This window comes from Cavia porcellus, unplaced genomic scaffold, assembly GCF_034190915.1.
Source record: "Cavia porcellus strain 051 isolate PalLab524CR breed Dunkin Hartley unplaced genomic scaffold, mCavPor4.1 scaffold_18, whole genome shotgun sequence".
Lineage (NCBI taxonomy): Eukaryota > Metazoa > Chordata > Mammalia > Rodentia > Caviidae > Cavia > Cavia porcellus.
In genome coordinates this window covers 27,180,418-27,204,507 of record NW_026947501.1, presented here as the reverse complement: position 1 = coordinate 27,204,507, position 24,090 = coordinate 27,180,418, and the positions used below count along the sequence as shown (strand labels likewise).

General features: G+C 37.8%; 1 protein-coding gene across 10 annotated transcripts in view; it reads right to left on the bottom strand.

The window, feature by feature from the left end:
• Positions 1-15,152, bottom strand: part of Alms1 (ALMS1 centrosome and basal body associated protein) — a 229,662-nt gene extending 214,510 nt beyond the window's left edge. For 7 of the 10 annotated variants that reach the window (XR_010040661.1, XR_010040662.1, XR_010040664.1 and 4 more), the window contains exon 1: positions 14,693-15,146. Coding sequence is in view for 1 of the 10 variants with exons in the window: in XM_013151576.3 (XP_013007030.2) it covers positions 14,693-15,055 (363 nt within the window). In the remaining 9 variants the exon portion in view is untranslated. Of the gene's footprint in view, positions 1-14,692 lie in introns of all 10 variants that reach the window. The other 3 variants (XR_010040669.1, XR_010040668.1, XR_010040667.1) reach the window with 2 other exon arrangements.
• Between the last annotated feature and the right edge of the window lie 8,938 nt (positions 15,153-24,090).

Sequence of the window (24,090 nt, the reverse complement as noted above, 5' to 3'; positions counted from 1 at the left end):
AGTTCTCTGATAAAAGTAAATATACTGACAAATATAAAAATAATTATTGTTGTAACTTTTGTAACTGTAATTTCTTTTATAAGATTTAAAAAACAATAGTATAAAAAGTAACTATAAATCTGTATTAATGGGTTAAAATGTTGAGGTAACATTGATAAAGTAAAGGCAAAGCTATAAAGTCCACAACTTTTAGGTGCAACTGAAAATTGTTAATTTGCTACAAGTTTTACAAAATTCCCACAATGGTAGCCACCAAGACAACAACTGCAAAATATTAAAATAAAATAAAAAAAGAAGAGAAGAGAATCCAAACAACACTACAAAAAGAAATCAACTAAACACAAAGAAAGATAAAAAGACAGGAAAGAGAAACAAAACTATGAAGAACTAAAAAAATTACTGAAAAAAAAAGATTTAAAAATAGGATAAAAGCTAGGCACGTTGTACACACCTGTAAGCCCAGCACTCAGGAGACTGAGGCACGGAGGTTGCTGTGAGTTCAAAGCTAGCCTGGGCTACAAAATAAGTTCAAGGCCAGACTGCCTCAAAAAAACTAAAAAAAAAGGATGGGGGAGAAATAGGATCAAATAATATGCTGTCTAAAAGATACTATGGAACTAAGGACAAACTAAACTAAGGACAGACTAAAGCGAAAGGATAACAAAAACCACATGATCACCTCAATTAAAATGGAGAAAATATTTTATAAAAGCTAACCCTAGTTCATAATTAAAAAAAAAAAAACAACTGCAACCACAAAGCTATACACACACAGGCACACACAAAGTTAATAGAATTCAATAAATTTGCAAGATACAAAATCAACATAGAAAAATCAGTTGTAATTTCTGGACACAAGTAAATACCTAAATACCTAATTGCAGATTTTTTTTAAAGCTCATGTATGTCAGGCAAGGTGATACACACCATATAGTGAATTTAAGGATAGTGTGCACTATATAGCCAAGCCCCATCACAAAACAAAAAATTAAAATTCATTTGTAATACCATCAAAAGTAAATACTTAAGGGGGCTGGGGATTTAGCTCAGCGGCATAAACTCCTGCCTTGCGAGCAGGCAGTCGTGAGTTCGATCCCCAGTACCGATAAAAAGGAAAAAGACCAAAAAAAAAAAAAAAGAAAAACAGAAGTAAATACTTAAAAGATAAATTTAACCAAAAAACTGTATATCCTGAAAACTGTAAAACTGTCATTAAAGAAACAAGACACAGGGGGGCCAGGGATTTAGCACAGCGGTATAAACACCTGCCTTGCAAGTACGTGGTCCTGAGTTTGATCCCCAGCACCAAAAAAACCCACAAATGTTCCAGTTCTTGGATTGCAAGGATTATTATTAAAGTGCCCACAATACAGAATCAATGCCTTCCCTATCAAAATTTCAAAGGTAGTCTTCACGAAAAGAAAAAAGTCTGAAACTTATATGAAGCAATAAAATACCCCAAATAGCCATAGTAATTTTGAAAAAGTAAATAAATATGAAAGCATCCTGCATCTTGATTCAAAATTGTATTACAGAACTGTACTAATCAAAATAGTTTGATACTGCCACAAAAAACAAATACACTGACTAATGGAACTAGAGAGCCTAAAAATAAGCCACATATATATTGTCGATAAATTTTCAACAAGGACATACCAAAAAGAAATGACGCAAAGAAAGCAAGATTTCTCACACAGAAAAAAGAATGAAACCGGACCCTTATTTTATCACACACACCTCTAAAAAATGGACAAAAACCTAAAGCTATAAAACTACTAAAAGAAAAGAGAGAGGAAACTCCTTTATATTGGGGTCTTGGCAGTGTGTTTTTGGGTATCACACCAAAAGTTCAAAGTACAAAAGTAACAATAAATGAGACTAAATCAAACTAAAAAGCTTTTACATAGCAAAGAAAACAATCAACAAAATGAAAGACAATAAAATGGAGGAAATATCCACAAACTATATATATGATATAGATTAATATCCAAAATATTTAAAGAACTCAACTCAATAACACAAAAACAAATACAATTTTAAAATGGATAAATAACAAACACAGGGCCAAACAAAGCAAGAAAATCACATTTTTTAGGCTGGCTTGAGCATTTAACAAGCCCTATCTCTAAAGAAAAATCAAAAATGAGTTCTTAGTAGCACCCGAGTTCAATCCTTGGTTACAAAAAAGAGAGAGAGAGAGAGTGACCAACCAGTATATGAAAATCACAATCACAATGGAGATATAAACTCACATCTGTCAGGATAAGTATTATCACAAAAGATAAGAAGTAACTGTTAGTAAGGGCATGGAGAAAAGGGTATCTTTGTACACTGTTAATGAGTATTTGAACTGGTATGACAATTATGGAAAAGAGTTTGGAGGTCTCTAAAGACTTTAAAAACAGAACTACCATATAATCCAGCAACCCCACTTCTATACATATATGTATAAGGAAGTAAATGAAATTACCTAATCTCATAAAGCTGTCTGCACACACATATTCAATGGAGCATTATTCACAATAGCCAAGTTATGGAAACAACCAAAGTATCTGTTAATTAATAAATGCGCAAAGAAACTGTGTAATATACTAAGTGAAATATTAATTAGGCTTTTAAAAGGTGATTTTGCCATTGTCACAATATGGGTAAACTGAAGAATGTTATGCTAAGTGAAATAAGCCAAACATAAAAAGAAAAATACTGCATGATATCATTTATATACTATATGGAAACTACTGTTTGTAAAGTCAAGCACATACAGTATAAAACAGTAGTTTCCAGGGATGCAAGATAAGGCAAAAAGTGGGGAGATGTAGGTCTGCAACAGTTTGAATTTTTGTGAGGGAGGCAGTTACTGGGGATTGAACCCAGGGCATCCACAATGTGCTACACCTCAGCTCTTTATTTTCTGAGATAGGGTGTCACTAAGTCACTAAATTGTCCAGGCTAGACTCTCGAACTTGTTATCTTCTTGCCTCAGTCCCCCAGAGTGCAGGGATTACAGGCATGTGCCACAACATCTAGGTTAGTTGAGATCTTAAATGTTCTCCAAAGATCCATATGATAAAGGCTTGCTGCCCAACGAGGTGCTTTTCGGAACTAGCACAACCCTTAAGAGGAAGGGCCTAGTGGAAGGTCTTTAGGTCACAGTGGGTATGCCCCTGAAGAGATTATAGTACTCCAGTCTCTTCCTCTCCCCCTCTGGCTCTGTCTCCCTTCTCTCCTCCCTTTTCCTCCCCACCTCCACTCTGCCTTTTCCATACACTACCACCATAATGTACTGCCTGACCACTGGGCCAAAACCAACAAGACTGATGAATAATGTACTAGAACCATAAGCCAAAACAAAACTTTACTCTTTTAAGTTATGTCAAATATTTTATTACAGTGAAAAAAAGCTAACGAAGTTGCAAATATGAAAGATAAACAAGTCTAGAGATCTAATGTACAGGAGATAAACTATCAAGGCATTATGTTCAGAACTTTTGCTAAAGAGAGTAGCAGTAAATTTAGATGCTCTTGCCACAAACAAAAAAATTAAAAAAGAGGTGGTAATTATGTGAGATGGTGGATATATTGACTGGCTTGACCACAATAACTATTTTCCCATGAAAATGTACGCAGTACCAAAGTATATAGCATACTAAAAGATAAAAAACCACAATTGGAAGAGACTTAATGAGCATCAACGCTAGATGCAAATATGTTGGAATTTGAGTTTGGGAAGATGAAAATGTTCTGGAGATGAATTACGGTAATAGTTATACGACCATAAATTTACTTAAGCCACTTATGTTTTATATATATATATCTCTTAGACTATCTTAGAGCAGTGTATTATCCATTCTTTTTAAATATACATGAAACATTCCCCAAGTCAGATGCTATACTAAGCCATAAATATTGTTAAACAACTGAAATTATATTCTCATATCAAAATAGAATGAAATTAAAAACCAGTAACAGAAGAATTGAGGAAACTCACAAATACGTGAAAAGTAAAAGACTTCTACATAATAAATGGGTCAAAAATGAAATCACAGGAAAATTTTCTCTATTTTTTGAGATGACAAAAAATACCACATTACAAATCTTACAAGATGCAGCTAATTAATACACAAAGGAAAATGCATAGCTATAAACATGTAGGTTACAAATAGAATAAAGAAGCCAGGTGTGGTGGTACATGCCTGTAATCCCAGCACTCAGACTGAGGCAGGAGGATGATGGCAAATTCAAGAGCAACCTGGGCTATCTTACAAAGCAAGCTCAAGGGCAGCCTAAACTGCATAGCAAGATCCTGTCTCAAAAATATAGAAAGAAAAAAATTAGAATAAAGATTACTTAGTCTTCCACTTTAAATTACAAAAGAAAAACTAAACATAAGGAAGACTACATCAGGGAGTCTACTAAAATGAAAATAACCAGTAGAAAATAGTAAAACTAAATCAAACCAAGTTAGCCTATGGAAATTTAAAAAAAAAACCTCTAGTGGGTTTCAAAATCTTTCCTTCTGCCAAGAAAAAAAAAAAAAAAAAAAAAGAGTACTTACTAAATCAGAAACAAAGCAAGAGAGGTCATTACCAACCTTACATTTCTAAAAGCTCACACTATTATATGACAGTATCTAGATGTCCCCCACAAAGCTTCATGAAGCCACCATGGGTGGGGAGTTCTGAAGGTGGCTGGATTAGGGAATTGAACAGGGATTGAGGATATGCACAATGAAAGTCACACACTAGGTATAGGTGGCGCCAGTCAACAGCTTTGTACAATATAAAGGGACAAAAGAAGCAGGCTTGCTGCTGCTATTTGCTGGTACACTCTACCAGAATAAGCCATTTCTCCTTTAACTTTGGGCATCAGGTATTTTGTTCCATCAATGAGGAAAGTAACAAAGATGACTTTTTAAAAACTGCATGTTAACAAACTTGATAACTAGGGGCTGGGGATTTAACTCAGCGGCATAAGCGCCTGCTTTCCAAGCAGGCAGTCGTGAGTTCGACCCCTGGTACCGATAAAAACGAAAAAGACCAAAAAAAAAAAAAAAAAAAAAAAAAACCCCAACAAACTTGATAACTTAAAGAAAATGGGACAAACATCTAGAAAGTCATAAATCATTGAAAATGATTGAATATAGAAAATTCTAATATACTTATAGCCAAAAAAAGCAATTTAAAAATAAAAAATACTTCACAAAAGGAAAAGCACAGACTCACAGATGTAATCAAGCAAATTTCCAAAGAATTAATGCCAATCCTTCAATCCTAAAATATTCCAAAAACTGAAGGAACATTTTCAACTCATTTTTATAAGGTCATTAGTACCGTGATAACCAAACCAGACAAAGATATCACAAGAAAACTATACAGCAATATCTTGTCTAAATATGTATGTAAGAATGTAACAAAATAGTAGTACCATGGTTGAAATCTAAAATGTCCCACAAGTTTCATATCCTCAAATGGGGCTTTTGGAAGATGACTGGATCATGGGAACACCATTCCCATCAGTACATTACACCACTGAAGAATTCATCACTGTGAATAAATACTCTGTTAGGAGGTGGCACCTAGTTGGAAGAGGTGGAAGGTAGGTAGACAGGTAGACAGGAGGACAGACAGAAAGACAGACTGATTGACTGACTGACAGATACACAGATATCTGGCTATTTGTGCTCTCTCTGCTTCCTGGCCCTCATTAAGTAAGCAACCTGGCTTCACCATACACTTCTGCTATGTTTGAGCCTTGGAGACAGCCAACCATGGACTGAAGCTTCTGAAACACTAAACAATTTACACAATGGAGTACTACTAAGCCATAAAGAATGATAATGTGACACTTTTATAGGTAAATGAATGCACATTCAGAACACACTCAGTGAAAAAAGACACGTGTAAACATTGCATTGTTTCATTAGTGTGACAAGCTGAAAGAAAAAACATGTATATGTGTATGTATAAAAAAGTAGTTAAGATAGTTATATTACTAATTTCTCTGAGTTCACTGAAGAGAAAGATTTGTGCTGGTATTGTTTAGACAACCGAATACAGATGTCTTGTGCTCTGGGTGAATGATTAGGGGATGAAAACGTGCAATGTATGTACCATTATTGCTCTCGATTGACATGCTTTGAAATTTTGTTGTAGCTTTTTTCTTTTTCTTCTTTCTTTTTATCTTTGAATAAAATGGGTTTAGAAGGAAAAAAATAGCCAAAATAAACTTCTCCTCCCTTAAGTTGCAGGTGTCAATTATTTAATCTCACTATGAAGAAGTAACTGATACACCCAGAAAACTAACAGACACTTAGTCCAGCAACATATAAAATAATAAATGAAGTAGGTTATTCTCTCAGAATAGAAGGTTGGTTTAACAACGTATTATCAATCAAGGTAAAAAAAATTAACAGAATAACAAAAAATCAAAATAAAAACACTCAACAAACTAAAATTAGAAACAAGCTTTGATCAATACAATTAGGGCATCTATGAAAAACCCACATCATACTCAAGGAGAAATGAGATCTGAAATCAGGAAAAACACAAGGACATTTACTCTCACTACTTCTATTCTATACTATTCTGGAGGTTCTCTTCAGAGCAATTAGACAAGAAAAAACAGGCACCCAGCCAAGAAAAAAGAATGAAACTATATGTATTCACATGTCATGGTCTTCTTAGAAAATCTGAGCGAATACTCTAAAAATATATTAGAATTAATATAGTTCAGGAGATGTACAAAGTATCAATATATAAAAATTATTTTTATACACTTGAAAAATCAAAAATAAAGAAAAATAATTTCATTTAGGATACAACAAAAAAAATAAACACAGATTAAGAAAGTGATTTTTATTTCTAATCATCAATACTGTTATCCTTAAACTCAATTTGTGCTACTGTATTCATGTAGTCATCTTGCTTTTCACTGCAACAATGTTTATTAGTTCAAAATGATTTACTTGCTTCTAGGGTGTAAGTCTTTTTATTAAAAATGGATACAAAAGACAACACCCTCACAATTATAGAAGTCTTGAGAAAATGGTAAATAACAATCTTAGGAGGAATGAAATAAGAACTGGAACATAAAGCCAGGCACTAAGTACAATTTTTAAAAATGAGCTATATTTAAAATACTGACTGCCTTGGCCGGGGATTTAGCTCAGTGGCATAAGCACCTGCCTGGCAAGCGCGAGGTCGTGAGTTCAATCCCTGGTACCGCAGAGAGCCGGGACACCCCAGCACTTGGGAGGCTGAGGTGGCAGAATCCTTGCGAGTTCGAGACCAGCCTGGGCTACAATGTGAGCTCAAGGCCAGCCTGAACTGCATAGCGAGACCCCAACTCAAAAAAAGACCAAAAAAAAAAAAAAAACTGATTTCCTAATCTTTCTTTATATGTAGGCTTCACATGGTCTTTACTCTTTTCATTGCTTCTAGACATTCCTAGTAGGTGTTGCCCAGTTCTTTCCTGTTTCCCTTAATGTCCTTTGTACCTGGTCTGCCATTCCTGACCCTGGTGTCTATCTCCAAGGAAAACCGTCACACATGGTAGTAATATCCCTTCATTCTCATTTCATCTTTAGAGAAATTTTTAAAGGGCAGCTGGATCTTCTCTCCATATCTTAGCCTCTTTCCTTTGCAATAACAAGAAGGCATCAAGGGGCAACCAAAAAGCAGCTAGCCATAGAGAAAAGACATGAACATTTAATTACAGTTAGACTACACCTGCAAATGCTTCCAAAACTAGTGTAAGGAAAGCTTAGGACACTCTTCATCAGAATCCAAAGCACTACTCGGGCATAGTAGCACATGCCTGTAATCCCAGGACTAGGGAGCCAAAGGCAAAAGGATCGTCAAGAGTTCAAGGTCAACCTGGGCTACACAGTGAATCCAAGGCCAGCCTGAAGTACAGAGTGAGACCCTGAGCCAAAAACCTACGAAAAAGAATCTGAAGTACTCACAAAGTACACAATTGCCTCTTCCTCCGGACCTCTTCCTCCGGACCTGCATCTTGGCTCCCTAACCAGATCAGGCAGCATGGAAAACCCAGTCTGTCTGTTTTATCCTTGGTGCTCCCTTGACACCTGCCCCTCACTTGTGGGTTCAGAACCTTGCCCATGGACAGCAGGATGCCTGCATGTACTTCTCTGTGGCTGGGTCACCTGTAAGAATTCCAAACTGGAACTAACTCTAGTGTCATTCTGGGATCCAGGCAGCTGGCACTTTTTCACCTGAAGCAAAGTCACACCCCACAGCAACTCCTTTCTTCTTTAACCATTCTGGTCTTCTCCATATCAAATTATGGCCCAGCTTTTGTCTTCCTATTTTAATTTCCTCCTTTTTTACTTGCTGTTTTTTTGTTCCTAATTTATTAAAACATTTCCCATATACTTAATTTCCATAAATTACCAGAAATTACTAGTCTTGCAAGATAATAATCTTAAATGGGGTAGAAAACTCTAAGAATGGAATGGGGAAAAGGAAAGATATTTTGATACAAACAAATGCACTTTTGGTGTGGTTTTGTATTTTTCTGGGCACATAAAGGGTAGGTATTGAGAAGTCCCTACAGATGAGTTCCTGAACAGGTGTCAGTAAATACAATACAATGTATTAACTGACAAGTTTGGCTCTTACACAGGGACATCACTAACTGCTGTAGGTCTTGTTTGGAAACCTCAGGTACAATTCCTGGTTTTTCCTAAGTATCAATGTGGGAGACACTTGACTTGTGTTTGTATTTTCCTTTTACTATGCTGTACCAACCCAAATCATTTTGAAGAAGAGTGCAGAGACTGAAAACACAGTTGTTCAGAAATTTTTTAAAAAGTAAAAACACAGAGTAGGTCTTCATGACCTCACATTCAAAAACAATCTCTTAGAATGACATCAAAAGCTTGAGGAATGGGGGCTGGGGATTTAGCTCAGCGGCACAAGCGCCTGCTTTGCAAGCAGGCAGACATGAGTTCAATCCCAGGTACCGATAAAAAGACCAAAAAAAAAAAAAGCTTGAAGAATGAAGCAAAAAACAGGTAAACTGGACTTCTTCAAAAATAAAAATGTTACACCTGGCATCATGGCACATACCTGTAATCCCAGTGCTCAGGAGGCTGAGGCAGGAAGATTGTCACAAATTTGAGGTCAGCCTGGGCTACATAGTGAGTTTAAGGTCAGCCTGGACTACATAGTGAGACCCTGTCTCAAAAAACAAACACTTTGGGCTGGGGATTTAGCTCAGCAGCATAAGCACCTGCCTTGCAAGCGTGTGGTCATGAGTTTGATCCCTGGTACCAGTTTAAAAAAATAAAAAAACCAACACCTCAGTGTTGGATCACATATCAAGAATAAGACATCCAAAAATATTTGCAAATCATATATCTGACAAGAGAAATGTATCTAGACTATACAAAGAATTCTTATAACTCAAAAGTAAATAGATAAATAACCTAACGAAAGGAAGGTTTATATCTAGATGTCCCACCAAAGATTTATGCACTCATAGATGGGTTTAGAGGTAGTTGGATTTAGGGTGTCATTCTGAGATTAAGGGTGAGTATCACTGGATGAGCCCACTAAATTGGTTTAGCACAGATCTGGGTATGGATAGTGGAAAACCCATCCCAGGTGTAGGCAGCACTACCTAAATGGTCTGTAGCCTGGATGGGATGAAAGGAAGAGGAAGGCCTGCTACTTGCTGGCTTCTGCCTACCACACCATAAATTGTTTCTCCTTTGTGATGCCCCTTTGTCATGCTGGTCTACCTTGAAATCAGCTAACTATGGACTGAAATCTCTACAAATTTAGCTGAAATAACCTTTACCTCCCAACTTGTGCATGTTGGGTATTTTGTTCCAACAATGAGAAAAGTAAGTAAGATAACAGGCAAAAGAACTATGCAAAGTAGACATAAAAACAGCTAATAAGGAGGAAAGGGAAAGTAAAATTAAGATGTACTATGTTCACTCAAGTACAATCATGTATTGCAAACATCTACTAATAAAAATTCTCTAAAAAGTTTTTAAGTGGCAATAAGCATTCAAAAAAATACTTCACACCATTAGCTACAGAGAAATACAAATCAAAACCACAATGAAATATCCCTTCACATGTACTAGGATAGCTATGATCAAAAAGTCTAAGCCAAGAGCAATGGCAGGAGCGCTGTCATCCTAGCACTCTACGAATCTAAGGTTCACAAGTTTTAGCCTGGACTTAGTAAGACCATGTCTCAAAAAAAAAAAAAAAAAAAAAAGTGATGGGGATATAGCTCAGTGTGAAGTCCCTAAATTCAATCTCCATTACCACACACACACACACACACACACACACAAAAGGATTAATGAATAAAGAAAATTTGGTACATATACACAATGGAGTACAATTCAGCTGCAAAAAAGAGCACACCACGTGCCTGCACTTCCAGCACTTTCGGAGCCTGAGGCAGGAGATTAGAAAGCCCAAATCCTGTACAAGCAACTCAGCAAGATCCTGTCTCAAAATTTAAAAAACAAAGCTTAGTGACAGAATAGCTATGGGTCTGAATCCCAGGACCAGAAGGAGGAGAAAAAAGAAGACAATAAGGACAGGATAAGGATAAAGACAAAGATTAGGACAAGGAGAAAGAGAAGAGGAAGCCATCATCATCGGTGCATGAATATGGATGGAACTGGGGATTCTAATGCTGATTAAAACAAATACCACATGTTTTCTCTTGTACGTAGAATCTAAAAAAGATGACTTAAAACTAGAAACTATTATTGGACAAGAAGGGAACCAAAGGTGTGAGGAAGGGTAATGGGAATATGGACATAATCAAAATGTATTACATGCACATATGAAAATACCACACTGAAACCAGTACTTTGTAATATTAATAGGCAGTAATAAAAAAATATATTTAAAAATAGATAGTGGCAAGTACTGATAAGGATGTGAAGAAATTGGTACTATCATTATCTTAGTTATTTTCTTAAGTTACTTTCTTATTGCTGGGACAAAATATTTTAACACTCACAAATTGAGAGGTGTATTTTATGTCACAGTTTACAGAGATTTCAGGCAACAGTCAGGAAACTCCAACCCTGGAAAGCATGGCAGAGGGACATGGCAGAGGAAAATCAGCTCGCAGCATACCAGACAAGAAGCAGAGAGCAATCAAGGGAAAAGGAAGAGGGATATATCCTTCCAGACCACAACCCCAGGGGCCCACCCACTCCAACCAGGCTTTACCTTCCAACATCACATTTAACTGTAAGTCCATCAGTGCACTAATCCCATTATCCAGTCACCTCCCAAAAACCGTATGAAGCTTTAGAAGAACATCTAGATTTACACCATACCAGTCATACATTGCTAGCAGGAATGTAAAATGGTGCAGCTACTCTGGAAAATTATCTGGCAGGTACTTAAAAGATTAAATATAGAAAAACTATGCGTTACAGCAATTCTACTAGATATATATATCCAGGAAAAAATAATCCATACATCCACACAAACATTTGTATGTAAATATTTACAGCAACATTTTTTTTATTTAAAGAAAAAAAAAGATAAAAAGGGTAGAAACAATACAGAGTTTCAGAAAAATAAACAGTAAGAAATCACCAGTCAATAAGTTACATACCGTCATCTTAGAAATAGTATAGCAACATCATTTCTAACAGCCAAAAGATAAAAAACAAAAGTCCATCAGCTGATGAATGAATAAACAAAATATTGTTATGCATAAAACAAACTACTGGTATTCAGCTATAAAAAACAAACTACTGGTATAGACTATATTATAGATTAATCCTGAAAACAATATGCTAAGTTAAAAAAGTCACAAGAAATATGTATTCCATATATGTGAAATACACAGAATACATATATCTACAGAGACAAATACAGTAATAATTGCTTAGGGCAATGGAAGACAGGGAGGTATTAATCAAAGTGTACAAGATTTCTTTTAGAAGTTGGAAAAATGTTCTAAAGTCAACTATGGATAATGATAGTCCCTATCTATGAATGTAATGCCATTGAATGGTGTACTTTAAATTGTATGCTATGTGAATTATGTATTACAGCTGCTAAAATGCTTTCAAATAAGTCAATTAAGCACTCAACACAGTAAGTGAAATAAGAAAATCAAAGTAAGCCTAAGGAAAAAGTGAAAGATGAAAACTGTACTGAGTTTTTAAAAAGGAAAAGGCGGCAGCTGAGGTGTAGTTCAATGGTAGAATATGTCCCTACCATGTACAAGGCTGTAGGTTCAATCCCAGCATCGCGAAGAAAACAAAGGAAAGCAACAGAGTTAAATTTATATCCCAGAGCTGTTTCCTTGGGTGAGAAGGAATGAAATAAACCTCCAACCAATTAAATAAACAGAAAAAACGTAATTGCATAAAATTAGGAATGAGAATATTGCACATAAATTGAAAAATAAATACTATATAATACTTTATTATAATTAAATAGAAACCCTTGCTGAATGATTTCTAGAAAATCATAAATTACCAAGATAAACTCAATAAAAGTTTATGTGAATAAGACTACAACCCTGAAAGCAATCCAAAAACACAGTAGTTTCACAGATGATATTTTTCAAATATGAAAGAAAAACTTCTATATACTTTAACTGTTGCAGGGTATTGAAAAATAACCCTAATATTTTTATGAAAGTTGCATAAAACTGACAAGGTGAATGATTCAGGCCTGAGTTTTTCTCTCTCTCCTGTGAAATGGTAACCTGCAGAGTAGGGAAATGGTGAACATGGGGTTGGATCCTGAGGGAGGAAACAAAGATTTCCAAGCACTGTTCATGACTTCACCAAAAGTTGATACTGTACACCTGTAGTTTCAGCATTTGGTAGGCTTAGGCAGGAACATCATCATGATTTCAAGGCCAGCCTGGACTACACAGTGAGTTCAAGGTCACCTTAACTACAGAGACCTTGTCTCAAAACACAAAACAAACAAACAAAAAAATTGGTGTTATGCCTTGTATCTAGACTAAATGTTTCCTAAAACTCAAGGGCTCATAGGTGGGGCTTTTAGGAGGAGACTAGATCATGAAGGCATGTTACTCACCAATGGACTAGTCTACTGCTGAGTTTGCAGCTAAATGTAATGTTAGCAGGTGAAGCCTGGTTAGAGGAGGTAGGTCACTGGGGAAGTGGCCTGGAAGGATCTCTTCCTCCTTTTTTCCCTTCTCCTCTTTGATGTGTCCCTCTACTTCCCACTGCCATGCTGCCCTGGCTTGGACTCAGCTGATATTATGAAATGAAATCTCTACAAACTGTGAGCAAAAATGAACATTTGCTTCTTAGCTTTATAGGTGTTGGGTACTGAGTCTCAGCCACACGAGACCAATAATTTCTAATGATTCAATCCACAGAACTAAATTACCTGTCTCAGCCTGGCTCAATCAAAAGAGGAAGTATCTGAAATGATCACTGTTAAATGGTCTGCAAGGACCAACATGAAAACAAAACAGCAAAGGCTCTAAATTACCCAGTCCTCGAACTCTTAAAAAAGACTAAATTGTTAGACTTGTCACATTCTGCTTGGAATTTAAACAGTTCCATGGCTTAGTTCCCAATAAAAGTGCTATAAATTTAATAGTCCACTTAATAGCCTTATAGCCACCACCAGAACATCCTTGTTACCAAGTGGGATACATTGGAGAATAAATTGTATACTAGAATTTTGTCATTTAACTTGAGAATACACTGAATGAAAATTATCCTATTATTTTGACTCATCCTTTGAATACTTTACACTCCATTAAATCCTCGACAACAAACCAGATGTGGATGGAACTCGCCTGTGATCCCAGAATTTTGGAGCCTGAGGCAGGAGAACTATTACTCTTTAGTCATTACCAGACTATGACCACACTGCTATATACAATATGACAGTCACTAGCCAAGCAAGGCTGCGAGTACCTGAAAAGTGTTTAAAACAATACCAGAGGCACTGAATTTCTTTTTTCCTTTCTTTCCGTTTTCTTTCCCTTGCCTTTCTCCTTTAGTTTCCCTTCATTTTTTTCTTTCCCCTTTCCTTATTCCTTTTCCCTGTTTTCCACTGTTAGGAATGGAACTCGGGGTTTTGCAAAGGCTAAGCAAGTGTTCTACCACTGAGTTACACCCCTAATGTAGAAAGAGCTACATCAGCTCTTTCTGTACTTCGTGCTTTCTAGCTTTCCAAACTGTTTGTAGCTGCATCACAACTTCTTGCATTCTAGGTCCCTCCCATGGGCTGGAGACTCCTTTACTGATACAAAGGAAGGTTCTCAGAAGCGCAGCTGGCAGGGAGCCCCAAAAACAGATCTGGTGTACCTAGTCCACAATATTTCCTCAGGGAAGTACTGCACTTCACTTAAACTAATTGCTTATTATCTCCCCAACAAGATATTCCCTGGGCAACCAAGCTCTCCAATCCTACCCACCTCCTAAAAAAAAAAAAAAAAAAAAAAAAAAAAAGCATTTAACTACACGCTCTGGGAATACGGTCTCCCATGAACATCTGTTGTAGTTCAAAAGGCTCGGGACCCAGCTAGGGGGAGGAAACAGGAGATGACTTCATCAGAAAGAACCAGGGTGAAGGGCAACCCCCAGCCAGCCACCGCGGAGCCAGGGCCGCCACAGCCTCGGAGGCGCAGTTTATTTGACAGGCCCGCGCAGCCCTCCCCCCTCCCGCCCGCTCACCTGCGCGCAGGTCCGCTCGCCCCGCGCGAAGCTGAACCTTGGGGGCGGCATCGGAGGCGGAGCGGACAGAACTCCAGGGCTCGCCTGCAGCCAAGCGTTGGACTCCTCATCCTCCCGATCCTCCGTGTCCTCGGAGTCCGTGCTCGCCGGAGCTTGGAACTCGAAGTTAGAGTCTGAGTCCAACTCCCGCCCCGCCTCTTCCACCTCATCCTCCGTCACGGTCTCAGGCGAGGATAATGGCTCCTCCAACGCCGTCGCCTTCTCCACAGTCGTCTCTTCTTTCTTCTCCTCCTCTACAGCCGCCTCCTCCTCTTCCTCCCCCTCCTCCAGCTCGCCCGGCCAAGGCAGATCCTCAGGCTCCATGTTGGCGTGTGGCTCCGGGCGGCTGAGGAGGAGGGGGAAAGGGGCACGGAGGGGGCGGGGATGCGAGCTGACTGGCGGTTGCGGTCGTGCGCAGGCGCAGATGCCACGGCGGGGTTGAGCTAGGCGGAGCGGTGCGAGAGCGCGCCGGTTGCTAAGGACGCCCTGCGAGGCAGGCGGGAAGGCCCTAGGTGGGAGGATCGCTAGAAGCGTCGCGGTCCCTTTGCTCCCGTCACTGGCTGGGATCTTGCTCATAGTATTGTAAGCTCACAATAAACCCGGACTGGGGTCCTCTTGGGAAATAGAGGGCTCCTGCACAGGGAGAATTTAGCCCCAGTTTTTTCTGCTACACAAAGGAGAGATCAAACCTTAGGATAAACCCAAGATAACTACACTGGTAAATGATAGATTTTTAAAAGATTTTAGAGTTTAGTGCCTATTCTACAGTAAGTACATATAGAGGGCCATGACCCTTACAGTGGAAAAGACAGAGAATTGGGGGGAGGGAAGATTAAGTTGAGTTGTGGCATCAAAGATGGTTGAACCTCGGTGTCACCACTTATGCGTGACTTAATAACTGTAAAATAAGGGAAATACATCTCAGATGGTTGTGTTACAGAAACTAATTAACTTAATTCCTTCAACAACCAAGGTTGTCTTAGTGATACATACTACTTACTGGTTGTACAATAACTCGATAAATGCTTACATTTCTGTAAGGCAAGTATTATTGCCAGATCAGCATAAACTCAGCAATAGTGAAAATCTGAAAATCAGACTAACGACTTGCTCTTGGGCAAAAGGGAAAAGAGAGGATAAGAAAGTAAACCTGTGGTGCCTGAAGACACCTAATACTACTAACTGAAGCTTAGAGTTGTTGAGAGCTGGGCTAGCATTGTTACCTTAATCTGTTTTCTGTTGCTAAAAACAGTATCACAAGGCTGTGAATGTTAAATAGGTTTATTTTGGCTTACATTTCTGGATGTCCAAGGCCAGGGAACCACATTTGATGATGATGGTGTTGCTGGCAGAGTCCTGACAGATAGCTAGAAACAGGTGCATATGTATATGTCTTACAGTCTCTTTCCTTCTTATAAAGGCACCAGTGTTCAATCATGGAGCTGATGACTTTATCTAATCATAATCACCTCCCAAACTCCTACCTCTAAACACTACAATTAGATTAAGTTCCTACCCTTTTAATATCTCACAATGAACGTTAATCTCCAACATGAATCTCAGAGAGGACAAATTATACTCACACCATAGCAAACATCAATATCGCACAGGGTTATTGTGTGACTGTGAAGAAGCAAGACCACTTCATAATGTTGTCTAAACAGACAAAAGTAGTATTGTTGTACAAATCACAAATCTATCAAACATCCTTCTCTTTCAGGTCATTTGTGGTCTGCAGCCTCTTCTATCAATTATTATCTAGCCTGACTATTTTTCCTACAGTCTCATTAACAGGCCTAGTCATAGAATCACCCTCACTTTGACATCCAGTTCAGAGCAAATCTCTGCTTCTTTAAATTTTACCCTTTAATCAATTAACACAAGCCCAAATCCTATAACTCTTAATAGCATTCTCTTATGCAAATACTTTCTAATTCTCCATGATACGTAGAATGAATAACAAGCCCAACATTGTGCTCCTGGTGATCATTAGCTCTCTGGAGCAGTGACACATTAAAGAAGGCAACTATGTAAGTTTTGTGCCAGTTTCAAACTTACTGTCAGTGGCACGCATTCCTAGTTACCAAAACTCTGGTTTCTGCTTGAAAACATAATACCTTTTAATCAGAGTTTTGTTGAGTGTGTTCTAGATTCTGAGCACTGTGCTAGGCTAGGGAGTAGGAATGCTGTCTTCTAAAAACCAATATCCATGGCCCAGCAAGTGCATCCACTAGTATTTCCTTGTGGTCACAGTAGCAGCAGGTATCAGATGAGACAGAACACAAGCTGATGGTTTTCTTTCCCAGAGAGTATCCTGGCCACCCACGCTTTGTCATTCAGACTCTTCCTATTTCCTGTGTTCTCTTTTGTGCTTCCCTGTCCTTATCCCTGAGAAGAGTTCAGCTTTCACCCTAATTGAGATTCAAAAATTTTGTTTCTCTAGGCAAGATGCCTTTATCATTATTATAATTATTATTTTGGTACCAGGAATTGAACCCAAGGCCTAGCACTTGCCAGGCAAACACTGTACCACTGAGCTACATCCCTGACCCCAAAATCCTTTTAATGTGGGAACAGACCTCTCCCATCACCTGAAGAGAACAGTGACTCTTAAGTATTCTTATTCCTTGACTCCATTTTCCATCATAGCCACCTTAAAGTTCTTATAGGGAAAGATTGTAGAGCATTTTGTAAACATCTGATACTGCTCTACCAACACATACACTTTTCAATTAATTAATTTTATTGATAGCATACATTTTAAATATACATAAAGATCACATTAATCATAAGGAATTTGTAGCTGTACATATCTTGAGTCTTTTTTCTCCATTCCCCTCCTCTCACTTTAACCCCTTTCCCACCTTGACAAAAGCTTTCTTCCCACTTTTTTCCTCCTATTCTTTTTTTTTTTCTTTTCTCTTCCTTCTTTTACCCCTCCCCTTCCCTAGTTTCCTTCCCATTTGAACATTTTCTTCCCATTTCCCAATATCTATTATTATACGTTTTGGTCCTTTTTTACATCTTCAGTTTTTTTTTTACACCAGAGAAACCATGTAATATTTATACATGTGTGTTCATTTATTTCAATTAGCACTGTGGTCTCAAGGTGCATCTATTTAGCTAGAAATGTCTCAAGTTTATCCTTCTTTATGGTAGAGTGGTACCATAAAGTACTATTAGTACTAAAGTACCATGTATTTAAAAAAAAAAAAAAAAAACACGGTCTAGGGATTTAGCTCAGCAGCAAAGCACCTGCTTGGCAAGCACAAAGTCCTGTGTTCAATCCTCAGTACCAAAAAAGAAAAGAAAAAAATCCTGATCCATTCATCAATTGATGGGCATTTGGATTTTTCCAAGATTTGGCTGTTACCAACTCTGCTGCTATGAACATGAGTGTGCATAGATTGTTGTGGTATGATTCTTTTAATTCTTTCAGGAAGGTACCAAGAAGGGTGATAGCTGGGTCAAATGGAACCTCTACTTTTAGTTTTTTGAGGAATCTCCACCTGGTTTGCACCAGTCTACACCCCCACCAACAGTGGAGAAGGGTTCCTTTTCTCCCAGCGTGCTACTGGCATTTATTATTCATTGATTTCTTAATAATAACCATGGTATCTAAACTAAGATGAAATCTCAGCATTACTTTAATTTATATCTCTCGAATGACCAGTGATATTGAACATTTTTCATATATTCATTTGCCATTTGAACTTCATCTGAGAAGTATCTATGCATTGCATAGATACTTTTTTTTTTTTTTTTTTGTACTGGGGATTGAACTGACGACCTTGCACTTGCCAGGCAGGCGTTTATGCCACTGAGCTAAATCCCCAGCCCGGCAGTTGCCTATTTTTTAAACTTAAGTCTTTAAATTTGGGGAGTCTGATTTTTTTAGTTCTATATATATTCTAGGTATCAGCCCTTCATCTGATGAACAGTTAGCAAAAATTTTTCGTACTCTGTAGATTGACTCTTCACTCTGTTGGTGATTTCTTCTGCTGTGGAAAACCTTTATTTTTTTTTTTTTAGTTTTAGAAAGAATAAAACAAAACAAAATGGAAAACCTTTTTTAAAAGTTGTGCAAAAGCTTTTTTTTTTTTTTTTTTTTGGTCTTTTTTTGAGATGGGGTCTCGCTATGCAGTTCAGGCTGGCCTTAAGCTCACTTTGTAGCCCAGGTTGGTCTCAAACTCGCAACGATCCTCCCACCTCAGCCTCCCCAGTGCTGTGATTATAGGCGTGAGCCACCATGACCAGCTGCAAAAGCTTTTTAATAAGAAGATTTGTTGATTCTTTGTAACATTTTCTGTGTGATTGACATGTAACTTTTATCACTCATAACACACTATAACATTTCCAGCTGTGACTCAGAAATGCTGTGTAAATCAGATAGATAGGTAGGTAGAGAGACAGATAGATAGATATAGTTTATCTTGTATACTGACTAAGATTATGGCAAAGGTCCTAGCTAAAAATGTTAAGCATAAATTAAAGATTGATGTGTTCAGAAAGAAAAACCTACTATTATCTGTAATAGCTGTCAATTAAGGCAGAAGCCCAGAAGGTGAGTGAAGACCCACATGGAAGATGGGTTCTACCCATACATTTTAAACAGGGCATCTTATATCTGATGCTCACAGTTTCAGTTTCTAGCTTTCACTCCTTATAGCTGGACTACACCTAAATGAGCACACAAAAACTTTAGGACAGACAAGCCTAAATAAAGCATATCTCTATCGCCCCATGTCTAACTTGTCCACAACTTCAAGGAGCTTCTCAGGTTGCACCTGACCTACTCATATCTAAGCATCTCTTTAACTTGGAGCCAAGTGACAGTGAAGAAAGGAACAAGGAATATCAAATGTTGCTTTTATCACCCTCTTCCTTCTATTCCTGTTCTACTTTTTTTTTTTAACCAATAGAGCTTATGAAAGCAAATACAAAAGAAATAAGTCTTAATTGGGGCTTTGGAGTTCAACCAAAAGGCAAAGGGCAGATTTCAGAAAAAAAGTGAAAAAACTCACTTCTTAAAAATACAGAACACTGGAGACATACATACCACAAGAGGGTATTTGCACTTCCTATTTTCCCAGGTAGACTCATTGCTCATTCTTTCACTTCATTAACATTCTTGATAAAATATCAGCTATCTTCTCTTATCACTTAGCCTCAGATATAAAATAGCACACCTATCTCTATCCCTCCATCAACCACTTATCTGCTTTATTTTTATTTGTGCATCTATCACTAGCTGACATTATATATGTTGTCTAGTTTTGTTGCACCCACTAGAATATAAACTTTATGAAAGCTGCAATCTAGCTTTTTCATAGCTTTCGCTCTAATATACCTTGTAATTAGGCCTGTCACACAGCTGCCTTCAATATTTTTCCAATCAATGAGTAAATAAATGCTATTTTGATATTTTTCTCAAAAAAAGATTTAAGGGGAAGGAATGCTTTGTCTCCCTTATTTAACCACAGATATTCAGAAAATCAAGACATTTTGAGGGTTCCAGGAATTTAGTTGTGATGTCCAGAAAAATCCAAGGCTGCTGTGGATGTCCACAGAAAACTATAGGACCTATCAGACAAGAGCAGAGAAATTAGAGTCTAGTGAAGAAATTTGTACTCTTGAGATGAAAGAACACAGAAGAAACAGTTGCTGTGCCACAATGAGGCCAGTGTGCCAGAGCCTGTCCACTACTGTAGATGACAGATGGATGGTCTACTTGGAAATATAGTGTATGACAAATCCATATATCAAAACATTAATATTCCATGTTAGATATTGGAAGTTAGATCTTTGGGAGATAATTAGATTTAGCTGATGTCATGAGGATGGAGCCTAAATAATTAGTGCCCTTCCAAGATGAGAGAGAGAAAGAACAGTCTCTTTATTTGCCAAGAAGATGGCTGTCCACAAGTCAGCAACCTAATGACCTAACTTCCTCCCACCAGGCCTCTACATCTAAGATTCTATTACCTACTAATAGCATATTTTGGCAACCAAGTCTTTAAACACAGGGGATTTGGGGGGAAATTAAGATTCAAGCTATACCAAAGAATAAATGTGTGTTGTTTAATAGTCACTTGGTCTATGATGTTTTGTTTTTGAAGCCTGTGCTAAGACAGACTGACAACTCCCAGAAATAGCCGAAGGCACGGCTGACATCCATATGATGTATACAGATACCATTTTTCTGGTTATTAAAATATTGAGATATTGGTCTAAGGACACCTCAGGATATGACCCCAATTGTCTAGCACAGGCACACAGTGGGATACAGTTATGTAACCATGACTAAGCACAGGTAAACATACATGTGCTGGTCACAGCACTATGTAAGAATAACTAGATGGTACCTCAAGCACTTCCCCCCTCCACCTACCCACGATCCAAGAACTAATGGGTAAACACCTGGCATAACCCATGCCTCTGTTTTGATTCACCCACAGCTTTGCCATTCCAGGAGTTAAATATCTTTATTATAACCACTACCTAAGGGCAAAAGTGAGACTAGTGTCTGCTAAAGGATAAAAGTGTCTACTAAAAGGCAAAAGTGTCTACTAAAAGGACAACAGATAGGAGATTACTATTAATCTAGTCAGAAGATGGTGACATTGTTAATTTGTAAAAATATTTTTGAATCTTCAGTTGCAGGAGCTATGCTAAGGGAAATGAGTCAATGATGATTCTTGAGCCAGAACATCCTAGGAACACAGACAAACATGAAGTTACATGTTCATCAAATAAGCCTACTGCCAGTGACAGATAAATATGAGGTCTGGCTGGGAATAGCATGGTCAGCTAGTTCTCTCGCACCAATTGACTATGCTTCCAAACCCCCATCTTGAAGATTCAACTTTTCTATTTTAAGATGATAAATTCCCATATCAGAAAACCTGAGCAAGCTCAAATAAACAACCTAATACTAAACCTCAAGTTACTAGAAAAAGAACAAGATAAGCCCAAAACTCACAGCTCATATAAGAGAGGAAATTATAAAAACTAGAGCAGAAATTAATGCAATGAAGATCAAGAAAACAATAGAAATCCCAGTTCCCCAATACACACAGGCTGCCATCAGGACTCTCCTGTGGGTAAATAGCACAGGCATGGAGAAGCAGTCAGTCCCGCCTCCAGGCACATGCAGGCCACCATAAAGACTCTCCCACAGGTAGCCATCACTGACCTTGGAGAAGGAGCAAGCCCTGCCCCTACAAGTGTGCTAGCTACCATTGCTTCAGGGACCTACCACCAGTGTGGACAAGAAAATCATCTAGCCACCCCATGGAGAAGCTTCCCTGAACCCCACCACCTCCCTGGGAATCTGGGTTAGGAGAAACCCAGGTGCCTGACCCATCCCCCTACACCTTGGTCAGGTAGCCAAGGTGGGAAGCACCTGGGATCCCACAACCCACTCATCTGGAGGAACCCAGGAAAATGTCAAGACAGAGGAGCAAAAGGCAATATCTAGCGTCCATCCCAAACAAAACAATTCCAGGACACATAGAAGAAAGTGGAATTAATACACCTAAAATTTCTGGGATGATGGCAACTGAAGTAAGGAAATTGCTTCAGTGAGGCTTTAAAAAAATCAGATAAGAAATAATATCTAGGTAAGAGAAGAAATAGCAAACATAATAGAAGGCTTGCTGAGTGCATCTAAAGAAGACATAGATTTTAAAAAAGAGGTACATCAGAGAAGGAGGAATCCTTGAATGAACAATATAGAGACAAAATGGAATGCATGAAGCAGACTCAAAAAGTTACCCAGGAAATTAAAAACTACATTGAAAGTTGGAAAAACTGCTTGAAAGAAACTGAGGATAGACTCTCAGATCTTGAAGACAGGATGGGACGGCAGTTATCAATCACAAAAGGAAAGATCTCTTAACAATAACGAGAAACCAGGAAATAATAATCCAATGGCAGTGAGATGATGCAAAATAATTTAAGAGCGATATGTTTCAGCTAAAAAGTAAGAGTCAATATAAATGACATAAAGAAGTAATAGCAGAGAACTTCCAAAGCGTGGGAAAAGGACCTGACATACAGGTAAGTGAGGCATATAGGACTCCAACTAGCCATAACCAAAATAAATCTATATCCAGACATATAATAATATAGATCCCAGAAACAGCATAAGAATAGAATATTAAAGGCCATTAGAGAAAAGAAACAGATCCCCTATAAAGAAAAACCCATCAGAATCACAAAAGACTCCTCAACCAAACCATTAACTCAAGAAGAACTTAAAGTATTTTAAGTCCTGAAAGAAAACAACTTCCAGCCCAGATTAATGTGCCCTGAAAAACTAACTTTAAAAATTAATGGAAAAATAGGATACTTCCATGACAAAGAACAACTAAAGGAATTCATGACCACTAGACTGACCCTATAAAGAGTAGTGAAGGACATTCTAGAGACAGATAAAAATGACCACAGTTCCAAGAATAGCAGCAGAGTGGAATCACGGAGTATGGCAGATTACTGAACAGAGGGGAAAGTAGGGAGCCAATGGCAGGAAAAAAGCATGGAAGAGACAAACAGTGTATGTTGGCCATAACCAGTAATGTCGATGGCCTCAACTCACCAAATAAAGAAATACAGGATCAAAAACAAGATCTATCAATATGCAATATACAAGAAACCCATTTAAATCAAAAGGAAATTCATAGTGCAACAGGCACCAGAAAAAAGCAGGTGGAGCTTGCTCTCATCAATTGCAGAATGGTTAAGAAAGATACAGCATTTTTTTTTTAACAATGGAAATCTACTCAGTTCCAAGAATGATAATTGTGAGCTCTCATAGGTAAATGGGTGCAACTTGAGATTATATTGTAGGGTGAAATGGTTGAGGCTGACATTGGTGAGCATCATGTTGTCTCTTTCATATAAAAAACTGAAGGAGTTATTGGGATCCAAAATGTACAACAAATATTGTGAAAATGAAGAGGGAGGAAATGCCTAAAAAGGGAAGATGGCAGGCATTGTTGATTCCTTATTATCTGGTTTTAAAGTCCTATATCTTTTTCATTGTTTTGTTTTTATTGGTTTTATTCTGTTTTATTTAGCTTGATTTTATTATATTTGATGGCATGGGCAGCTATTTCAAAGATAAAAAGATGTATGACGTAGCCATTGTTGATTTCCATTATCTTCTTTTGATATGTAGTGCTTTCATTGTTTTGTTTTAGTAGTTTTTATTGTGCTCTGTTTTGTTTTACTTTACTAGGTAGGTCTGATGTTGTTGTCAGCTATTTTGAAGATAACAAGAGGCATTATGGTAGCCATTGTTGATTTCCTATTATCTTGTTTTGAAATTCTGAATCATTTTCACTGTTTTGTTTTGA